Below are 22,291 nucleotides of genomic sequence, written 5' to 3'. Positions count from 1 at the left end.
CTGTGAGATGCGTACCACTTGCTGAAAAGTGACATTTGTAATAATGGCAGTTTGTCGCCTATAAACCAGTTTTATCTTACCTGAAAACTGATTTAATAATCAAAAGAATTACCGTGCTTACACATGAATCTTTAAACATTACACATTATAGTCCTTTGGATTATTGAACTAAGACCATATTTTACAGATCAATACAGCCATCTATGGGGACGGGAGACTGAAATGTGAGTTTGTCCAGAAAGCAGAGTGGTGGTAGTACATTTAGTTACCAAGGATGGGTGCCTAGCCTGGGTCTGAAACAATTCGAATGGCCCTTTTAGAATTTTGTGGTAATACTTCTGTATAGTGCATTCTCATGAGGACATCTCCAATCAATTCACATGCTATTCATTTAATTAAGCCTCAACACCCTCTGCAGTAGATACATATCACCACATCACAAACAATGAAGATGAGGCACAAAGATTAAGATTGTTGCCCAAGGTCACACAGTACGGCTATACCAAAGCCTGGAATAGAACCAATGCCTCCAGAGTCTGTGCTTTAACCAAATGACCCTCCTCTTCTCCCCATCAATAAGTTGTATTTTAGCAGGCTTTTTATGGAGGATTTCTAGATGTGCTTAACTAGAAGGGCCTGAGAGTGAGGAAAAGAAACTGGCCTAGAGTTCTTATTGGGTTCACACACTGCTGGTGGGACAAGATGTGTCAATTTCCTGCAAAAGAATCCCATCCACAGAAATTTTCAGAACACCTATTTTAACAGTGGATGGTTGGTAAATGCACAAGACAAAATCTTTGCTCTCTTCAGCAAAAATACTCTGTACATTGTTACATTCAAACAAATGCCGCCACTCTGGGTATCCTTCCACAGTCTGAAAAACAGATCCCATAATGTAAACGAAAATAACTACAAGTACAGTCTTATATATACTCCTAAATACAGGGGAAAATATCAGAAATACATTCCCAAGCAGCATATAAGATGAATTAATACTCAATTCAAAATGACACAGTCTCCCAAAACAGGTAGAGCAGCCTTCCTTACAAAACAAGGAACCAAGAAGAGTCTCCATGTGAAGAGAAAGTATACAGAGAGAACTCTTAGGTATAACTTACACAGAACTGCGTGCACAGACATAGCCCCTAAGGACATAGGAGCTCTAAAGAGAAACTGAGTTGGGGATGTTCGTACAGAATCTTGACTAGGAGGAGAGTGCCAGAGGAAGTGAATGGGGGAGAGTTTCCATGGTCTCTAAATGAAAGGGACTGGGACAGAGAAGAAGCATATTGTAATCTACAGAACAGTGTGTATCTTGTATATTGGTATAGTTATTTTTCCACAGTAACAATGCAAAAAGCACTTGAAAGTGTTTAGATTTTTTCTGACTGCCCTTTTCCAAGCTTCATTCAGCACAAATCCCATATGGCTTTTATTTGTTAATATCTTTCCAGGAATCAGCATTAAAGAGAACACCAGAATATTCATGGGCTTGGAGGATGAAATCCATTCAGGAGGAAAGGGCCAGCACAAGTTTATTGAGCTGCTCACATCTCAGGTGAGCCTTATTTTGAAGGCTTGCCAGAGGTACGAGCAGTGTATAAGCCTTGCATTTGCCCTCTGCACAAGGACAAAGTGCACCCTGAGAGCAGTAGTATGCACATTACACTGAAACAGTGTTCATTTTCCTGACTATAAATTTATCAGCTGATTTAAGGCACGGAATGGAGGGAGCACAGGAACTGAACTGTCTGGAGAAACTTCTCACCCAGTTACAACATTTTAAAATTGGTCAGATTTGTGGCTTGAACAGATGTAGTGTCACTATAATATGTGAAAGTCACACACTCGAAACCTGCAAGCAAAAATATGCCCATTAATAGCTCCTGTACTCCACAGAGGCACGTCACTGAACGATAATCCTATTAAATGAAGTGTTATCCACATGCACAATTTTACTGTGGTAATACTCACTTAACCCTTCCAACAGATAAATCCTTGCTCTCAAACACTCATTATATTTAATGTTATCCAGGCCTCTCTTTGGCACATGTACAGCATCTTTCAGTAAAACTCATGGCCTCGTGCTTTTGTACTTTTTTAAAAGGAAAAAACAAGAGACAAGATTACAATATTCTCTCTTTGAGGTTATTTTTTTAAGAATGATATTCATGCTTAGCCACCTCTCTAAATATGTTCTATTTAATTTGCTTTTTAGTCGACTTTCTGAAACAGTGATTAAAGATTATAAACAAAGATTCCTCCTCCTTTATTCCTTTTGTGCCCATTTCAGCCAATAGTGCAGTCTTTACTTTTTACTAAGTGGCTTCAGAAGATATGAATGGGTAGGAGAACAGAGCTAGTAGATCAAAATATTTCATCTAGTGACTGATATGAGGAACAGCAGATGCAAAAAAGGTCAACATTGTCAGTCATTTTTCAGTCTCTCTCACTCTGCACCTTAATGAAGTGGCATTGACAACAAACTGATCTTAGCCTGTCCTTACTTTCAGGTGCTAGCCTTATCTCAGATTATAAATCTTAATTAAATGGGTAACAAATTTAGTGTCAATAATATGCAGGCCCAGTAGTGCAGATAACAAGATAATTTTTTTTCTAAAATTTGACAGACTAGATACAAAATATTCTACTTGCCAACAAAAGCTCTTGTTCTGCAAGTATACTGGCTTTACACTGCAGCCACAGAACTCCATTCAGGAGTATTTTGGCAGTTATGAGCAAATTCCTTTATCCCAATATTTCATAAGCTGAGAATATAAAAACCTTGTTTCTGCACATCTCCACACACCACACTCCTGAAGCTTTCTATAGAATAACTGACTTGACAAGCCTAGACCTCCAGTTCTTGAAAGCACCGAACATTCTGTCAAATGAATTAATCTGAGATGTTCGCTACCTGGCTGTTCTGCTCAGACAAGAGATGTTGCCTCTGAGAAAGAGGAGTGAATGGATGATTTTCAGACAGTGCCATAAGCTCTGAGAACAAGTCTGCTGTGCCCAGTCCTGTGTAAATAGGTCCTGCTGAACATTATGCAACGTTCTGGATGTGAGAGAAAACATAACAGATCTTTTCTCTCAGCATGTAAGAAAAACATCTGATTGTAGATTTCTGCCTTCTCTTGATCAGAATGTCTGATGCTTCTTTTGACTTTCAGTAAATAATTCCATTTCCAAATACCTTAAGAGGAACTGAATGACCACAAATGTCTGTTTGTCTCAAATAGGTGGCTAAGGCATTTTCATACTTGTGAAGAGCAGATAGACCAACTTAATTTCAAATGCAAAATTCCCAAAAACTATGCTAAAAAGAAGCAACCAAGCTCTCCCATGCATGTCCATATAATAGATAACAATTTCATGGTCTACACTAGCTGCCCCTCATCTCTGGGCAAAGGGATTTGAGATCAAACTTGTGAACCTTCTACTCTAGTACATTTTATGTGAACTTTGGATTCTTGAGGTTTCCAAATATTATGTAAAACTCCAAGGTCCTTGACGTGCTCCTTAACACAGACTTGATGCAACACTGTTTGAGATGCAAGCTAAGAGACAGGCATCCCCCTTCAAGTAGTACGCAGAGCAGTAGTGAGTATCTGATCCACCAAGACAAAAATATTCCTAGATCAGCTGCAGCTACTTCTGCTTGGGTCTCATTTGTATACTTGCAAAGGGGGCTGACATAGGTGCACGTCTCCATCTGGCCTCACACAAGCAGATTAACTCTCACAGGACCATCTAGCATTGACCTAGCTAGGTCCGCTGCCTGCGGTAGGTAAGCTAGAACTCTTGTAGAATTTAGACTGGATCTCTAAGAAGCATGGAGTCTGGCCAGTGACCAAGTTAGATTTCACTTTCCTCCCAGACCAAGATTTCTGAAGGAATAAATTTCACAAGGAATAAACTATTTCACGTAAGACTGGGCTCTAATGAAACAGTTATGCATATACAGATACACCTGTATATCTTGTCAACACTGATGAATTACAGTCACTTCCAGCTGCTTTGTGAATACCCTGTAGACTGCTACTTTGTACAAGTTGTTTTTCCCATAAACCTAAAGTAGGCACTGTATTTTTGCCTTATAAAAATACAGAAGTAGGCCTCTTGAAAGGACCAGGATCCTTCCTGAACCAATCCTGAGGACTGGGAACAGGGACTGGATTCTTCCCAAGATATCATGCATAATTTGGCTTTCCTCAGCCTTTATCCCCCCTATTTGCATAGGTCCAGGATACGTGATGGACACCACAGTAGGTCCCAATAGTACTCAGAGAAAAGGAAGAAGCAGTAAAGATGGTCTAATCGGAGAATGAAGTAAGGAAATTATATTTTAATTATTTGATTTCACATCAGGAATATTAGTAATCCTGGAAATTCAGATGGAGCAGCAGCAGGATTCTTCCTACTACATCCTTCCTGTTCTCAGATTTTTTTTGTAAGAGTAGGAAACCATGGTTTCTTGCTAGCACTGCTCTGCAAAGCAACCTCTGATGCAGATGGTGGAAGCTCTCTCTCTCTCTCTCTCTCTCTCTCTCACACACACACACACACACACACACACAGAGTACAGTATTCATAGGGAGGGAAGTCTGGGTAAGATTTAAACTTTGGAACTTCCCAGTCAGATACTTGAGACTCCAAAGATGTTCATGTACACGTATTGGGATCTCCATGACGTGAAGCTGCAGCAGAATGGCAAGGAATCAAAGTTCCCTCTAATTTTCTCCCTCATTAGGCAGAATAAATTTTGTTGTGTGCACTGATGTGCACCACCAAGAGAAACACACACTACCAGCTGTAGGTGCTCTGCTCATCAGCTAAGCTGCACCTGAATCTCTCCTCGGCAGCCACCCAAGCACTCAGCTTACAGGGAACACTGCAAGGAACATACTCGCTCTGGTTCCAAGAAGTCCATTGCACTGATCTTAGCTATAGCAGGAAAGGTGGGTCCCCAATACCTATGAATGCTACTGCATTTTTCCAATCTGTATTTCCAAGGCATCATGGGCTCCTCTTCACAGCACCAAGACGAAGACTGCTGCAAAGAGTATCTTGCTTGAGTAGTTCAAGGATCCTAAGAGTAAGTAGAGTCTGGGCAGCAAAGATGGCTCTGTGTTCTCAGACATTGCCACTACAGGAACCTTTAAAGGACATTGGCTCCTGGTACGTAGATAAGATGGAGGGGTGCTAGACATGGATAACTGATCCTGCTGTCCCAGATCCAAACAAGCTCTACTCTTCTCCAAGATCCAGGGATAAATTCAAGGGGGATAGGTCCATCAATGGCTATTAGCCAGGATGGGCATGGAGGGTGTCCCTAGCCTGTTTGCAAGAGGCTGGAAATGGACGACAGGCAATTGATCATCTGATGATTAACTGTTCTGTTCACTCCCTCTGGGGCACCTGGCATTGGCCACTGTCAGAAGACAGGATACTGGGCTTGATGGACCTATGGTCTGACCCAGTATGCCTGTTCTTATGTCCTTCTGAAGAAGACACCAGTCTGACTGTGAGATCGTTGTTAAGGCCCCATTTTTCTTAACAAAATTCCTCTTGAGTTTGCTGGAGTCACAGATGCTTACCCAGCATCTTAGCTGAGGAAATCCATTTTGGCAGTTCCTGGCAGGACAAGTTTACTAGAGAACGAGCCCATGCGAGGATGAGCCCTTTCAGCCTGAGATTCTGAATCCTATCTTGCTTCCACAACGAGAGAGGCATAGTTCCTGGCCGTGGAACCTTCAGCTGAGTGCTCTTCTCCAAAGCATAAGAGGCACATCTGATGACTATCTGAAATAGGGAATTTCACAGGCAAGAGGAAAAAAGCCTTTTAAAAACTCTGATTTTAAGACAGGTCTGACAAGCTGAACTGACAACAGCAAAACATTGACTAAACAGTCAAGACTGTTAAAATATAAAAGTTTTTAATCCTAAGCCTAACAAAACTTCCATTTACATTTGCCTGTCTAACAACATTTGAAAAAAAAAAAAAAAAAAAAAAAGGGATGGTTTTTCTGTTACTGTTCCAGCAGATGGATAGAAAGGAACTAGGGGGACTATGAGGGGGTAGAAAATCATTGTCAGCCTATGGAATGTAGAAACTGTTCATGCCTCTCCTAGCACCCGGCTGCACTACTACGTTGCAAGGATCTGTAAAGACATGGCTAGGCACTCTATTCTTACAGCAGAGCTTTCCTGCATGCTAAACTTTCTCCTGTCCCCCTGACCCCCACCTCTTCCCCCCAAATCTAACATGAAAATGTACTGGCAGCAATACTGCTAACTTCTGTACAAGGTATACAACCAGAAACCATTAGGAAATATTTTCCTTTCCTTGAAGGACCAACCAAAACAGCAAAAGCTTGCTTCTGGTGAAGAGAAACCGTTCACAGTAAATAGTTTAATATTCAAAAGAACTGTAAAATATACAAACGCTGTATCTACATTAGCCCCTTTCTTCAAAGGGGGCATGGTAATCAACCAAAGTGAAGAATACTAATGAAGTGCTGCGGTGAACATGCAGCAGCACCTCATTAGGCTAATTCTCCCCATGGGAAGTTCGAAGTTGTAACCTTTGACACGCCGGCATGTCATGTAGCCGCAGGCACTTCAAATACCTGCGCAACTTCAAAGTGCCCTTAGTCCCTTACTACATGGCATGCCAGCACTTCAAAGTTTGCAACTTCGAAGTTGTCATGGGGAGAATTAGCCTAAATGAGGTGCTGCATATTCATTGTGGCACTTCATTAGTATCCTCTGCTCAGGCTGATTACCACGCCCCCTTCAAAGAAGGGGGCAAGTGTAGACACAGCCAAGAACTCAGTTCAGATAGGACAGGAATATGACAATGCAGACATTGACCATGGTACTGAATTAATGTCTGCCACCCAAGGTCAGTGTAGCATGAAATAGATAGGGCTACTCTCTGATTTACCTGTGCCAGATGAATAATCTAAAACAACTGGAGTGAGGTGATATTGTGATCTTAGCAGTGTTTCTAACTTACTTAAAAAAAAAAAAAGGAACACCATAGGAAAGAAACTACTTCATCAACATTACTAACTAAAATAAAGCAGTGAAATAATATCAATGCATTTTTTAAAACTGAGATTCATGGTAAAATATTGATTTCCCACCAAAAACAACTTTTCAAGTTTACTGCTTTGTTTTCATAAAATAAGATTTCCCATTATGGGAGTTAAAATATATTATTGCATAGCAGACACACATATAGTTATGCCCTCCAGAGTTGTCAAATTGCTTAAAATAAGGCTCCTTCTATTTGAAGGATATGGGGATGATTATTCACGATACATCTTCTGTTCAGAAGCAATACCAATATCTGAAGTTTATTCCATATTGCAATAATATAAGAGATTTGTAAAAGGTTTTAAAGTAGTGCTGGTCAGATCACCTACACAAAAAACAGATACCCTCTCTGGTAAAAGATGTTTTCCAACCAGCACTCTTTGAAACCACAATTTTTAAAAAAAATAAAAAAGTCACGCACTGCCAAAGCCTTCCTTTGAAATCTGTGTTGTTTGCGTTCACTTCTGCTGGCTATGCCAAGTTTTGGCTGTGCTCAGCCTCACAGCTAAGCTCTTGCCATCTTCACACATCACCAGCAACATCACTAATTTGAGAAGATAAAACTTGTTGCTCATAGATACTGAATTCAATTGAAAAATAAAATACAGTTCGAGTAGCTTAAACATAAAGACACCACTTACAGAGCAACTAACTCAACCAGTGAAGTAAGGAAAGATGGCATTGAAAACAAAGCAAATGCAAGGTATGACCCAGTAATCCAGATTTTTGCTTTTGTCTGAAGTGACTTTTCCCTTTTCTCATAGGTAACCTTTTAATCCTTTAGTGCTGGTAATTCCCAGAGCATCCTTTTCCAGCAGGTCTTTGTGCCAGAAACATACAATGCCCACATGTGAGGCTTTACTCCCTTACTGCACCTTTAAAGATAACAGCATGTAGGAATCCAGAATACACGCACACTTGTGCATGCACACGTGGGAAAAGACCAGCACTCACACAGGAACAAGCTTTCAATTCCTTTTCAGTGTACTGGAAACCCACCGTATCCCCCTGCCTGGATGGGTGTTTTTGGAGAAGCACAAGCATACAGACTAAAATCCTCTGTCTGGAAGCCAGCCCGGTTTAATGAGGGCTCAGATGCACTGCGGTGAATTTTTGGCAATGACCGAGCCAGGAGCTCAATGGAGGCAAGAATCTAAAACAAGAAGAAAACAAGAGAAGGTCAATCCTGGTGCTGCAGAGTAGCAACAGCAACACAAAGCCAAAGACAGAACACTGAAGAGTTACAAGTAATGAATGACTCAAGGTCAACTAGGTCACCACTTTTTAAATAATTTAAAATTATGGGCTCTAGATTTTGTTATACTTCCTGAAAAGCATGAAAAGAATATCTATGGAGAAATTGCATGACTTTTTTCCTGAAGGAATATACTGTCTCTTCTTCAGAGACAGTGGTGTTACCAGGAAAAACTACAGCTTTGGAAACAGTTTGATTCAAACCACTAGGGCCGTCCGCAGAGGAAGCTCACCTTTTTGTATCTTTTAAGTGTTGGGCTCATGTACTTACATACATACATACAGCTATAATTGTTTAGAATCCAAAAATATTCTTCCATAAAGGAAGTGGAGGGTCAAGTTTTAAAACACAACTACATGGCAATTCCCCTTTATGCTATCTTGGGGATACAAAAAGTGCAAAGAACGTACAGGGAAGTACTGAAACTGAGACATTAATTTAGCATCCACTTGCTGTGTGAATGTGCCTTCTTTAACTCTTCATCAGTGCAGGACTGTTTTCTCCCAACGATATACATGTCATTTTAACTATTTTGTACTAAAAATGCACTTTGCTAATTACACATGCCATGGTCTAAACAATACAATCTTACTTATTCCAGTCTTCAAATGGAACTCACATCCTAATTGAAAGGAAAACCTTCCAACAGACAATATATACATATTATAGATGCATTTCTTCGACCAGGGTATTTTAACCTATGAGTTGTGACTCAAAACTGCCAGAATGCATCGGATGGTCATGTAGGAGGCCAGAGGGAAGAGACAATGTTACAGAGCCCACCGCATGCTCACCCCACAGCCAAGGCAACTGTGGTTATTAGGGTTGGCTTCTCAATCTGGGCTTTGTGACCTGCAGCATAGAGTTATGCTGATGATCAGCTTTATCCCAACCATCCTTCCATCACGATGACAGGGAAAGAGCCAGGCCAAATTTGAATAAGTGGGCCTGTGTCCCTATGTATCAGACCATAGTGCCACTCTCACAAAATCATCCTGGCCAGACCCCCATCAGGGCTGCAATCTTGGAGACCACAACGCCCAGAGCAGGGTGCAATGCCCAACTAGCTTGCAAGAGAAGAAACATCACTATGGTATTCACAATGCACCAGTTTAGTTCTGACAATGTATATATTCTATTACTCCCTAAAGACTCTCTGGACCAAAAAAGTTAAAAGTTCAGCACACTATTTAAAAATTCTGCATATATTATTAGTTTGAATAACACAATAGTCACATGCGTTTTAATTATTTTGGCAATTTATTTCAAAACATCTGCCAGCAAGTTATGTCTTCACTATAACGAAGCAGATTTAGGAAATGATTTTTGACAAACAGATTTGCTGCTAGGCATATTAATAAAAATTAATTTAAACTGAAGTACAGAACTTTATTTCCCACACCCCTCAGAAAGAGTGCAAAGGCTTGGTGGAGCCAGGGTAACAAGTGCAGAGATCAAGCAAAGTAATTGCTGGGAAGGAGTCTGGGTAAGAATCTGAAGGGCTGTTCAGTATGGGTGGGGCAAGCACAGAACAAATGGGGGTTGGGGGTGAGGAAGGACTGTTAAGGAGTGTCCCTATGCAGACCCTGGCTGACCCCTAACTTCTCCCATTCAATCAGACACCTTGTCAGGTCCCAATATGTCTCTATGGCTCTACTCAGGCAATCCCTTCTCCCCATAACTCTGTACTCTCTCCCACTCTGCCCATGTGTCCTGCATCCCCTTACCATGTGTCTGAGTCCCTCCTCTTCTGTCCATGTGGCCTGGTATTTCTCTACCTTCCTACTACCCTTTTTCTATACTCCCATTCATCCCCTGCCCCACCAGCCCCATGCTGTCTATTGTCCATAGTCTCTGTCTCCTGAACTGGGCCAACAGATGAAGTGAAGAAGGCATTGCAGGCTCTTCCTCTTCCCTATCTTAGGCTGCTTCTACACATGCCACCTCCCGTCAGAGGTAGCATGGTAATGAGGCAATTTGAAGCAGGCTAATGAGGCACTAATATGCATCTTCAGTGCCTCATTAGCATAATGGCAGCCACACAAATTTCAAAGTAATAGAGAGGGAGCTGTGCTAGTTTATATACTATCAAAACAAGAAAGCAGTCAAGTAGCGCTTTAAAGACCTTTGTTTTCTCAGACAAAGAGTTAATGGGCACAAAACAGACATCAAACCATTCCCGATCCACAAACCAGTTTGTCTGCATTTTAATGCAGTGGGCCATTCTGTTAATGACTTAAGAGTTTGCGTCTTACTGAAGAAGAATTTTCAGTCTGCTTTGGAAAGAGAAACTGCTGAACTCTCTTTCATATTCAAATTAGACACATTAACACGTGGTTGGAACCGAGATGCAAATTTTCTGGGACATTATAGGGGCTCTTTTGCATACTTGGCTTAATCTAATTCTTGACTTCTTCCCCCTCCCCCCCACTCCTCTGCTCTCTGATTTGCTCACCTTGATAATTTTTTTCTGATTTCTCAACCCTGATTACAGCTTCTGGTACTCTATGCCTTAAACATTGAGTTTGTTGTGCTATGGCTATGGCCTGAAGAAGTGGGTCTGTCCCACAAAAGCTCACCTAATAAATTATTTTGTTAGGTCTTTAAAGCACTACTTGACTGCTTTCTTGTTTTGAAATTTAAAAGTGCAGGCTTCAAATTGCAGATGGACAGTGAAGATGGAGGCAGGATGGAAAGAAGCGGACCACTTCAACATTCCCTTACTCCGATCTAGTTCTGTGGGAGTAAGGGAATGTTGAGGTGGGGCACTTAATTCAAAGCTGCCTTCATCTTCACTGTCCATAAGTCTGCACTTTGAAATTAATGTTGCTGCCATTATGCTAATGAGGCACTGAATATACACACTTTAGCACCTCATGAGCTTGCTTCGAGTTGCCTCATTACCATGCCACCTCCGATGGGAGGTGGCATGTGTAGAAGCAGCCTGAAAGGGGGCTTGCAAGAAGTGGGCACTATGTTCTAGCAGCACAGCATCCTCTGATGGGCAAAAGGCAGAACTGCAGCAACTTTTCAGCAGAAGCTATTGTCTGCAAAAAAAAAATATATGTAAAATATGAGCAGCACATGAAATGTGCACACACTCTGTGGCACAGAATTTTCCCAGGACTACTACATATTGTGGGTAAGAAATATTTCATAAGGCAGATGTTTTTTGCATTAATGATACATACCGAGTCACGGGAGGTGAACGTTTACAAATGGGTCCTGGGACCAATATGGATGGGAATGACTAGACTACTTTGTGCCTGCCATTGCAATCTAATTTACCTGTGGAAAGAGGGGTCGCTCATCTCGCTTCTTCTTCAAGCACTCTGCCATTAGCCTCTTCATGGCTTTTGGACAATTACTTCGCACTTTACTGAGATCTGGAGACAGGTATCCTCGTCCCACCATAAAAATGATCTTTGATTTTTAAAGGAAAAGGGAAAATTCACAAAACAAAACCATGTAACAAGTCAGAAAGAATAACACATTCTTAACCATGTTTTGTGCTGAAATGTGTACACTCCAGCAACAGCTCACTACACATATGCAGAAGTACCTGGCACGAAACATTCCACACAATTTGGGACTAATGACTGTGCTGAGAAATTTCGCAAATCTCTTCAGTAGAAAAGGAGCTACACTCTTCCCTCCTTTGTCCTTTTAAAAAGGAATTAAGGGGAAAACTATAAATGTTAGTAGCCAATACTATTAGCATGAATGTCTGAGGAATTATTCTTAAGTCCAAAAGAGGTTATGATAAGAACAAGTGGATCTCTTGAAGAACTAAAGGATAAGTATTCTGTGCCATTTAAGGATTTGGGGCTATTTTAACCAGAATCAGTGGCAAAGTCACATCTTAGAACAATTTAAAAAAAATTGTACCATATTTTTCCATCATAGATTTCCCTTGACTCTCTTCTGACTACTTTTTCTTAACATATTATGAAAAAAGAGATTGCCTGTCTTCTACTTAACCAAAGTGCTATACTCTGGTTTGTTTGGAAATGGATCTTCCATTTTCAATACCAATTCACTGAATACAGAAGGCCTGCATTTCAGAAAGGACTACAACTGAAGTACACAACTCCAATTCAACAATGATCTCCGGAGAAGACACAGTAAATTATGGTGCCTCTGTTGTTAGAAATAAGAAACAGGCACTATTATATCAAGCCAAATACAATGGAACTTGAATATTGCATTGATAATAAAACACATCTTCAAATGAGTCAAAGATCTATTCATGGTGTAACAATCACTATCTTCACTGAGTAACTAGCCAGATGGATCCAACAGGTGTGTTGTGACATTACATTTAAAGAAATGTAATTATTTCATGTCTCACATGGGAGGCAAAACAGTTCCAGATAAAGTTACATAGGGAAACTACTTAAGCTAACATATTCTACTGCTCCTACTTTAAACTTTAGGCTCAAAGGCCTTGTCTACACTAGAAGCATCTGTCAACCAAAATTAGTGTCGACAGTGAAATCTTGATAGAACATCTGTCAACAGATTGCATCTACACACAACTTGCTCTGTCAACAGAGAACTGCCAGACTGCACTGCCCTCTGGCAGTACTATGTCAACAGATTGTTGTGCCTGAAATTTCTGAGGGATAATACTATTGAAGCAAATGCAGAGTTCTGTTGAGACTCTGTTGACAGAATGCTATAAGTGTGTAGACACTCCTGAGTTACATCAACAGAAGGCCCCTTCTGCTGACAAAACTCTCTAGTGTAGACCCAGCCAAAGAGTTTCTGCCTTCTCTTTCGGACACAGCTTGAAGCACCTCCGCAACTCCCAAGTACCAACTATACATCACATGTAAAGACTTTTCTGGTCTGCCCCTTGCTAGTGTTGGATAGGGACAGACTTTTCGTCATCCAGGAGACGGTATACTTTAGCCTACTGTAAATATTTAATACTGAAATTATCGATAATTTGTTTTAGTTTTCTGATTTTAATGTTACAATTTTAGTTAACATTAAGGACCTTTTAAAAAAAGATACGAGTAAGAAAATAACACAAGAACACTAGTCCTAAAGCCTGCATAATGTGTAAATAGGCATTCTAGGGTTCAAATATATCACAGAGCAAGAGTGACAATAAGCAGGCATGACACAGATTTTGCCCACTGTCCAACTTGGATTTAACTTTTCCATGTCAGAGCTGAAATGTTTTTTGATTCATGGCCTAGATCTATCAAAAAATACAGCACCCTGTTTACATCCTTTTTAGTCAGTGGACCGAGGAAAATAAATTCAAAGCATTTCACTACATTTTACACATCAGCTGCACCTGCGGTTTAAAATTTGTTTCAGAAAATGACAGTCAGCATCCATGTCATCTATTGCCAGGCAGACAAAACTGATTTGTGAGTCAGAGCTGTCAAAAAGTTAAAATGAAACATGGCCAAGTACAACTTGTAAGTGGTAACAGCCTGCTGGCTGGGAATGTGGATATTTCTTCCTTTAAAAAGATGTAAAATAACGAAACAAGAAAGCGAATGAGTCACTTGAGATCTGATGAACTGTGCTGTGAAACATGCTGATATATATGGAAGCAGCCTGTCACAGAGCGCTTCTGTCATTACCTGGTGAACCTCACTGCCTGCCCAGTTCAGTCAATTACCCAGTCACCACACACTGGGCTGTTTATCTTTCACCAAGGTGAGTACTGCTTCCCCTTTACATCATAAGAGCACGCAGCACAAATGTATAGCAAAGGTAGGCTTCCCTACCGTCATCACTTACTCAGCCCTTTTTGAGCGGCCCCTTGTGGACTGTTTACTCCTCTTATATTCTCCCCAATTACCTTGTTAACCGAGAGAATGTCCCCTATCAAAAAGAGTGTAATTGCCCTCATCTAGGCATGCAGAGTTCATGAAGCTGCAACAACGTCTGTGATCAACATATTGCTGATAGCTCCCTGTCACACAGCTAGATAAAATTAAGTTATGGGACGAACACTGCTTGCCTGTACAACTAAACTGCTGACACTAGAAAATCAGGGAGGGAGCCACAATGTAACATGCATTACCCAAATTTTTGACAGTTATCACTGAAGGTCACAACACACAAACATCCAATTTCCACATTAAATACTGGAAAATTATGAAGCAAGTGAGTACTCTGAACACTGTGACAGGCCATAGGCTCTGCATTACTCAGACAGGGCCCCAAGATGAATAACCTCCCTGAGACAGAAGCTTCGGCTGCAGCCAAAAGACCCTGAGAACTGTAGAAACTTTTGCCAAGAGGTTAAAACCGTAACTGTCTCATAAAGAGAAGTTACTCACCGTAGTAACGGTGGTTCTTCAAGATGTGTCCCCGTGGGTGCTCCACAATAGGTGTCGGGCTTGCCCGGCGCCAGAGATCGGAATTCGTCCAGCAGTTTCTCCTGGATCGCGCATGCGCCGGTGCGCACCGCTCCCCTGCACACCCCCAGCCACATGCGCGATCCGGTCCCCGCCAGTTCCTTGACCAACCGCCTCGAATGCTCCTGAAAAACACTAGACAGAGATCCGAAGCGGGGAGGATGGGCGGGTGGTGGAGCACCCATGGGGACACATCTCGAAGAACCACCGTTACTACGGTGAGTAACTTCTGTTTCTTCCTCGAGTGTCCCCGTGGGTGCTCCACAATAGGTGACTACTCAGCAGTAACCCAAGAAAGGAGATGGGTAATCGGTTTATGTGCAGCTTGCCCCCGAAAGGACTGCTGTCGACAGACAGGTATCCTCTTGGAATACCCTATGTAGGGCATAATGCTTGGCGAAGGTGTCGTAGGATGACCAGGTCGCCGCTCTACAGATGTCTTTCAAGGCGATGCCCTTGAAGAAGGCTGTTGACGCCACCACCGCCCTGGTGGAGTGAGCCCTAGGCGGGGCCATCAAGGGAGTCTTTCGAAGCTCGTAGCACATTTTTATACAGGACACAATGTGCTTTGAAATTCTCTGTGAAGAGAGGCCTTCCCCTTTTGACCTGGGAGCGAGAGAGAGACTAGAAGCCTGTCCGTTTTCCGGAAGGATTTAGTTCTGTCTATGTAGAATGCCAATGCCCTCCTCACGTCCAGGAGGTGTAGGTGTGCCTCTTTGCTGGAGCTGTGAGGCTTCGGGTAAAACGAGGGTAAAACTATTGGTTCGTTAAGATGGAACTGTGAAGAAACTTTTGGAACAAAGGCTGGGTGCAGCTGTAAGGTTACCGCCTCCTTTGAGAATACTGTGCAGGGCAGCGTTGCCATAACTGCTGCGAGCTCACTGACCCTGCGAGCTGACGTAATTGCAAGGAGGAAGGTTGTTTTTATCGTAAGGAGACGTAGGGGAACTGTGGCTAATGGTTCAAAAGGTGGACCCGTTAGCGTGCTGAGCACCAAGTCCAAGCTCCACGATGGTGGAAGCAGTTTCCGAGGTGGGTACAGGTTTACCAACCCCTTCAAGAACCTGGTAACTATAGGATGGGCGAATACCGTGGGCCCCTCCTCTGCATGCCGAAAGGCTGATATAGCGGCCAAGTGGACTTTCAGCTAGGATAAGGAAAGCCCGCCCCTCTTGAAGTCCAATAAGTATTCTAGTATTATCGGTATAGGAACGTCAAGGGGAGCTAACTGCTTGGCGGAACACCAGGCTGTGAATCGAGTCCATTTCTGCTTGTAAGTCTTCCTGGTGGAGGTCCTTCGGCTACTTTCCAGGAGTACTTGTACTCCCTCCGTACATGTGCTTTCTAAGGAGCTGAGCCATGGATTAGCCATGCTTGTAAGCGCAGGCCCTGAGGGTGCGGGTGCACTATGGAACCCTGAGCCTGAGTGAGTAGGTCCGGAGCCACCAGTAGAGGGAGCGGTGGGCGGTCCGACATGCGCAGAAGCAAGGGAAACCATTGCTGCCGATCCCACGTTGGGACCACTAGTATCATGCGAGCTCTCTCCTGTCTGGCTTTCTGCAAGACCTTGTGGATAAGCGCTGTGGGGGGGAACGCATAAAGGAGGGGGCCCTTCCATGAAATCATGAATGCGTCCCCCAGGGACTCCCGCCCCACTCCTGCCCCGGAGCAGTACTGGGGACACTTCTTGTTGTGCTGGGTGGCAAACAGATCAATCTGGGGGAACCCCCATGTATGAAAAATTGGTCGTAGCAGATCGGAGCGGATCTGCCACTCGTGCGTGAGTGCGAAGCGCCTGCTCAGCTGATCTGCCTTCACGTTGTGAGTACCCGGCAAGTACGAGGCTTTCAACGTTATGTTGTTGGCGATGCACCAGTTCCACAATCGGACTGCTTCTGCACATAGGGCACAGAATTGGGCTCCTCCTTGTCGATTTATGTAAAACATAGTGGAGGTATTGTCTGTATTGATCCCGACTACTTTGCCACATATGTGGCCTCGAAAATGTTTGCAGGCGTTGAACACTACTCTGAGCTCCAGTATGTTTATGTGCAGTGTCTGTTCCGCAGGGGACCATAGCCCTTGCGTCACCTTGTCGCCGATGTGCGCTCCCCATCCTATGTGGGAGGCGTCGGTAGTAAGAAAAATAGAAATTTGTGGTTGGTGAAAAGGCACCCCTGCTAGCAGGTTCTTGGGGTTTACCCACCACACCTGGGATCTGCGCACCTCTGTCGTGGGCAACACCGCCCCGGTGAACAGTGTGGGATGCCGGTCTGTACACGCTCGCCAGCCAATGCTGCAGGCTTCGCATGTGCAATCTGGCATTTTGAACCACAAACGTCGCTGCCGCCATGTGGCCTAGCAGCTGCAAGCACGTTAAGACCGGCACTGTGGGGCTGTATGTGATGACTTGCACCAGCGAACTGATGGCGCGGAAGCGGGCATCGGGTAGGTACACCCTTGCTGTGATAGAGTTTATGCGTACCCCTATGAACTCTATATCTTGTGTGGAGTCGGTCTTTGACTTTGCGAGGTTGATGACTAGGCCCAGCGAAGAAAATGTGTCCGCTGTGACGTGGATCATGCGTAGGACCTCTGCCTTCGAGGCCCCTTTCAGTAGGCAGTCGTCCAGGTATGGGAATATAAACACCCTGTCTGTGCAGGTAGGCTAACACCACTGCCAGGGTTTTGGTAAAGACTCTGGGGGCCGAGGAGAGGCCGAACGGAAGAACCCTGTACTGGAAGTGTTCCTCGCCAACCATGAAGCGGAGGAAGCGCCTGTGTGGATCATTATATGGAAATAAGCATCTTGTAAGTCAAGGGCTGCAAACCAATCTCTATCGTCCAGTGCCGTGAGTATGGAGGCGACCATAATCATCCGGAAACGTTGCTTGCGTAAGTAGCGGTTGAGGCCCCGAAGATCTAAGATGGGCCTCCAGCCTCCTGTTTTCTTCTCTGTGAGGAAGTAGCGTGAATAAAAACCTTTCCCCTGGAATTGTTCCGGCACTCTTTCCACCACCCCTATGAACATAAGGTGGTCCACCTCCTGCTTGAGCCTCGCCTCGTGGGTAGCATCCCGAAGGTGAGGCCTGGAAGGAGGCTTCGTCAGTGGGAGCAACTGGAAGGGGATCGCGTAACCCGTGGCTATGATCTCCAGCACCCATTTGTCTGTGGTGATCTTTTGCCATTGGGAGTGAAACGGTCTGAGGCGATGATGGAACATGAGATGAGAGTGGCATGGCACGATGGTAGTGATAGTGCAGCCCTCGACATGCCCGTCAAACTTGTTGCCTTTGGGCCTGTCCCGAGGGTGTACGGCTTTGTTGAGAACGTCGTCTGGGAGTTCTGTACTGTTGCTGATGTCGCCCTTCCTCATAGCCCCGTTGGTACTGCGCACGCTGTGGTTGGTACGGGTAACGTCTTTCCTGAGGGAAATATTTTTTCTTCCTATATGGAGGAGTATAAATACCCAGGGTTCTAAGTGTAGCTCTCGAGTCCTTAGTAGAGTGGAGGACCGAGTCGGTTGAGTCTGCAAACAACTTTTGCGTGTCAAAGGGAAGATCCACGATCTTCGCCCGTAGGTCCCTCGGGATACCCGATGTCTGGAGCCAAGATTCTCTACGCATGACCACTGCTGTAGCCGTTGAGCGTGCCGCCGTATCTGCCACATCCAGGGCGATCTGGACTCCCGTTCTCGAAGCTGCGTAGCCCTCTTGCACAATTGCCTTTAACACCGGCTTCTTATCTTCAGGAAGTGAATCCATGAGAGATGTAAGCCTGGAGTAATTATCAAAATTATGGTTTGCTAGGTGTGCCGCATAATTTGCCACTCTCAGTAGCAGGGTAGAAGAGGAATATACCTTCCTGCCAAACAGCTCTAGCTTCTTGGCATCTTTGTCTGATCCCCCCGATTTGTACTGAGAAGTCTTTGTCCTCTGCTGGGAAGACTTGACCACCAAAGAATTTGGTTGTGGGTGACTGAAGAGGAACTCCATGCCCTTTGCCAGGACGAAGTACTTCTTATCCGCTCTCTTGTTCATAGGCGGAGCGGAGGCCGGAGTCTACCATATGGTGGTGGCTGACTCCATAATGGCTTCATCCAGCGGGACAGCAATTTTGGATGAAGCCGGGGGTCTCAAATTTTTCAGGAGTTTGTGATGTTTCTCCTGCACTTCTGCCATTTGAATGCCTTGCGTGAAAGCCACCCTTTTAAACAGCTCCTGGAACTGTTTGAGGTCATCAGGGAGAGCAACATCCCCGGGGGCCATGGCCTCACCTGGGGAGGATGAGGAGGAACTACTAGGATAAACCTCCTTCAAACTCTCAGGTTCCTGTGGCTGATGATACACCTGCTCGCTGGAGGATTGCGAAGGAAAGCCTCGGCGTTCTAAAATTAACTCCCCTTGAGTTAACTGTGCTTCCACGGAGGTATTGGACAGCCGGTGGGGACCTGCCCCTGGGCGTAGGCCTGTGGTGTCTGTGTCCAGCATGATAAGAACGACCGTGGCACCACGGGCACAGGTCCGGGGATGGAGACCTGGACCACTCTCGGGGTGTGTACCCCAGATGTCTGGGAGAGCGAGACCTCCGCGATGACACAGACAGCAGTGAAACTGGTTTATGGTAGTACTCCAGGGGATCCAATCCCAGAAAGGGTGAAGGTGGCCCAAGCCCTGGTGACATTGGTTGGAGGAACGGAGAAGGAGGTTCTGGATAGGCCGGTGGAGACCCAAGCCTTCTGGGCGGTGTGTGTAGCACAGGGGGAGGGCTTGTTGTCAGCAGCAGCACAGCCCTGTGCGGAGAAGGGCTGCGGTGCCGGGTTTTTGTTCTAGCCTTTCCCCTCCCCTGCGGGGCTGGCACCGCCCCCTCCCGCGCCGGGGATCTCGGCCCTGCTGTCGGCGCCGCGCTCGGCTCGCTCAGCTGTGGTGCCACGCGGGTAACGTCCTCCTGTGCCTGCAGGCTCCGTGCCTGTTAGCCCTGCACTGTTGGTGCCGCGAGGGGCAGTGCCACCTGCGGCGGTGCCGCCGGTTCCAGCGCTTGCCTGGCCGACGCTCTAGGCGCCGCGCGTGCCGGCTGTTTTGTAACCGGAGGCTCAGCCTCTGCCACGTGCGCTGCCGTGCTGCCGCTTGCCTGAGTATGTAGCTGGGGGCTGTGTGCTCTGCCTGTCCCGCTCGCTGAAACCGCCGGCAGGGATCGAGCTGGGGAGAGCTTCCTCCGTTTCTGCACCGAGGGGGTCAAAGAAGCTGCCTTCCCCTCTTGTGGAACCCAGAGGGCCCTTCTGGTTGAGGGCTCTCCGGCAGGTCCAGCTGGAGGGCCTTGTCAAACAAGAGCATTTTAAGACGCATTTCTCTGTCTTTCCTGGCCCTAGCTGTGAGCTTAGCACAGTGGGCACACTTCTGGGTAATGTGTGATTCCCCCAGGCATCGGATACATTCACTGTGCCCATCGGAGGCCGGCATAGCTTCATGGCAAGACTCACTTTTTAAAGCCTGAAGAGGCCATCGCGGTGAGTCTTTTACTGTTAACAGGGTACTTCGCACTCAATCCGTGCCTGTTTACCCGAATCGCGGACACTGGCCTGCAGGGCAGTGGGCAGCCTACGGGCCTTACGTCCACTCTGCTTCTCTGCTCCTCTCTCTCCCTTTTTTTATATATATATATATTTGATATTCTTTGTCCTCTTTTTTTTTTTAAACTGGAAAAAAACAACAATTTATGCGTAGAAACACTATCTAATCTGACTCTGGCCGTAGCCTGAGCGGATTCCATCTGCAGCCGATGGCGGTTGAGAAGGAACTGGTGGGGACCGGATCGTGCACGTGGCCGGGGGTGCACAGGGGAGCAGCGCTCGCCGGTGCATGCGCGATCCAGGAGAAACTGCTGGAAGAATTCCGATCTGCGGCACCGGGCGAACCCGACACCTATTGTGGAGCACCCATGGGGACACTCGATGAAGAAGGATTGTTTTTGCCACACACACCCCCTCCCTATTCTGTTCTCTCCTTATCTTCACCCTAGCCTTCCTCTCCCCACTTTGTCTCTCTTTACAAGGTCTGTCTCTTGTTACACAAAGAACTGGTAAACTGAACTAGGTTTAACTGGTACAGGGGCTCCTCTTTATACGTCACAGTTAGAGACTGCGAAGTTGCGATGTATAGCGAAATGACATGTAAAGGGGAATTTTCCCCCATAGAATACATGTAAATACAGGGGGTTAGGGACCTCACATGCATGCGCCCAAACCACTTATAATGGGGAATTTTCTTCAATAAGAATGCATGTAAATACATTTGGATAGAGACCAAGTCCTTTAAGTTGGTTTCTAAAGTCTGTTAGCAACGGAACACATACATTATGCATTAGAACATTTTTAATGTAAAAATTCATAATACAAACATATAGTTTAAAGAATTTTAACCTTAAAACCCAAAGGGTTCTGCTTTGATATGCATTAAAACATTTTTAAAGTAAAAATTCAAAAAATCAAAAAATTCATTTTCACCTTAAAACACTAGTTTTAACCTTAAGACACAGAGGGTGCTGCTTCAGTATGAATTAAAACATTTTTAATGTAAGAAATCATTAAATCAAACATTCATTTCAACCTTAACACCCAGAGGGTCCTGCTTCAAGTTCATCAGGGAAAGTTTGCTTTGTTTTCTTTTTAAAGAAAGAATCAAGGATTGCCTGCTTTCCCGCGTTTTGGTTTGGTTTTAATATTTCTCAGTAGCAAGCCATAGATTTTTTAATGCTCCTTGCCACCATGGCTGAGCGGTCAAAAAGACTGTCACATCTTTGCATGATTTCTATTGCTCATTCAACATGGTTGAACATTTCCTTTAGAAACTGAATTGTGAAGACTGTTCTGTTCAGAATCACCCCCTTCTTCACTATCAGATGTAGTTTCTTCTTCAAAATCATGCATGTCCAACTCTAACAGATCATCATTGCTCAGAGGCAAACGACTTGACTCCAACAACTCATTAACATCTTCAACTTCCATTTCATGGAAGCCTGCTTCCTTTGCCAGTTTCACTATTTCATCATGAACATCTGATGTGTCATCGAGGCCATGAAAGGTATGGATTGCAGCAGGACACATTTTTTTCCAAAAACAGTTCATTAGGCAGCTAGAAACGTCATCCCAGGTGGAGCCAATCAACAATAAAGAGTCATTAATGCTGATTTTTTTCCCAGAATTCCAGGACTGTGGGTTTTTCATCACCATCAGTGTCAGCTATGAGCTTGCGGAACGCCTTTCTCAAGTAATAGGCCTTGAACATTGCAATTGCATCCTGGTCCATAGGCTGCAGCAGAGATGTTGTCCTTGGTGGAATGAAAACAACCTTAACCTCAGGACACAGCTGTTCAAAATCAAGGACATGGGCACTGGGATTGTCTAATATGAGCAGAATCTTGAACATTACATTATTTTTCTTTCAGTAGTCTTTCATTTCAGGGATAAAGTAATCGATGAACCACTCACGGAATATTTGCCTTGTAATCCAAGTCTTGTGGTGGGATTTCCAGACAACATGGAGGT

The 22,291-nt window shown here is 44.4% G+C and overlaps 1 protein-coding gene across 2 annotated transcripts in view; it reads right to left on the bottom strand.

The window, feature by feature from the left end:
• The window catches only part of BRAF (B-Raf proto-oncogene, serine/threonine kinase), a 148,224-nt gene that overhangs the window by 8,027 nt on the left and 117,906 nt on the right, over window positions 1-22,291 (bottom strand). For both annotated transcript variants that reach the window (XM_075007122.1, XM_075007131.1), the window contains 2 exons: window positions 11,651-11,785; window positions 8,107-8,260 (listed from right to left, as the gene is read on the bottom strand). In XM_075007122.1, coding sequence (XP_074863223.1) covers window positions 8,107-8,260; window positions 11,651-11,785 — 289 coding nt within the window. The remainder of the gene's footprint in view (window positions 1-8,106; window positions 8,261-11,650; window positions 11,786-22,291) is intronic.

Source organism: Carettochelys insculpta, chromosome 1 (genome assembly GCF_033958435.1).
Source record: "Carettochelys insculpta isolate YL-2023 chromosome 1, ASM3395843v1, whole genome shotgun sequence".
NCBI classification, from domain to species: Eukaryota; Metazoa; Chordata; order Testudines; family Carettochelyidae; genus Carettochelys; species Carettochelys insculpta.
Note: the sequence above shows the minus strand (reverse complement) of the source record. Positions and strands in the feature narration are given on the sequence as shown.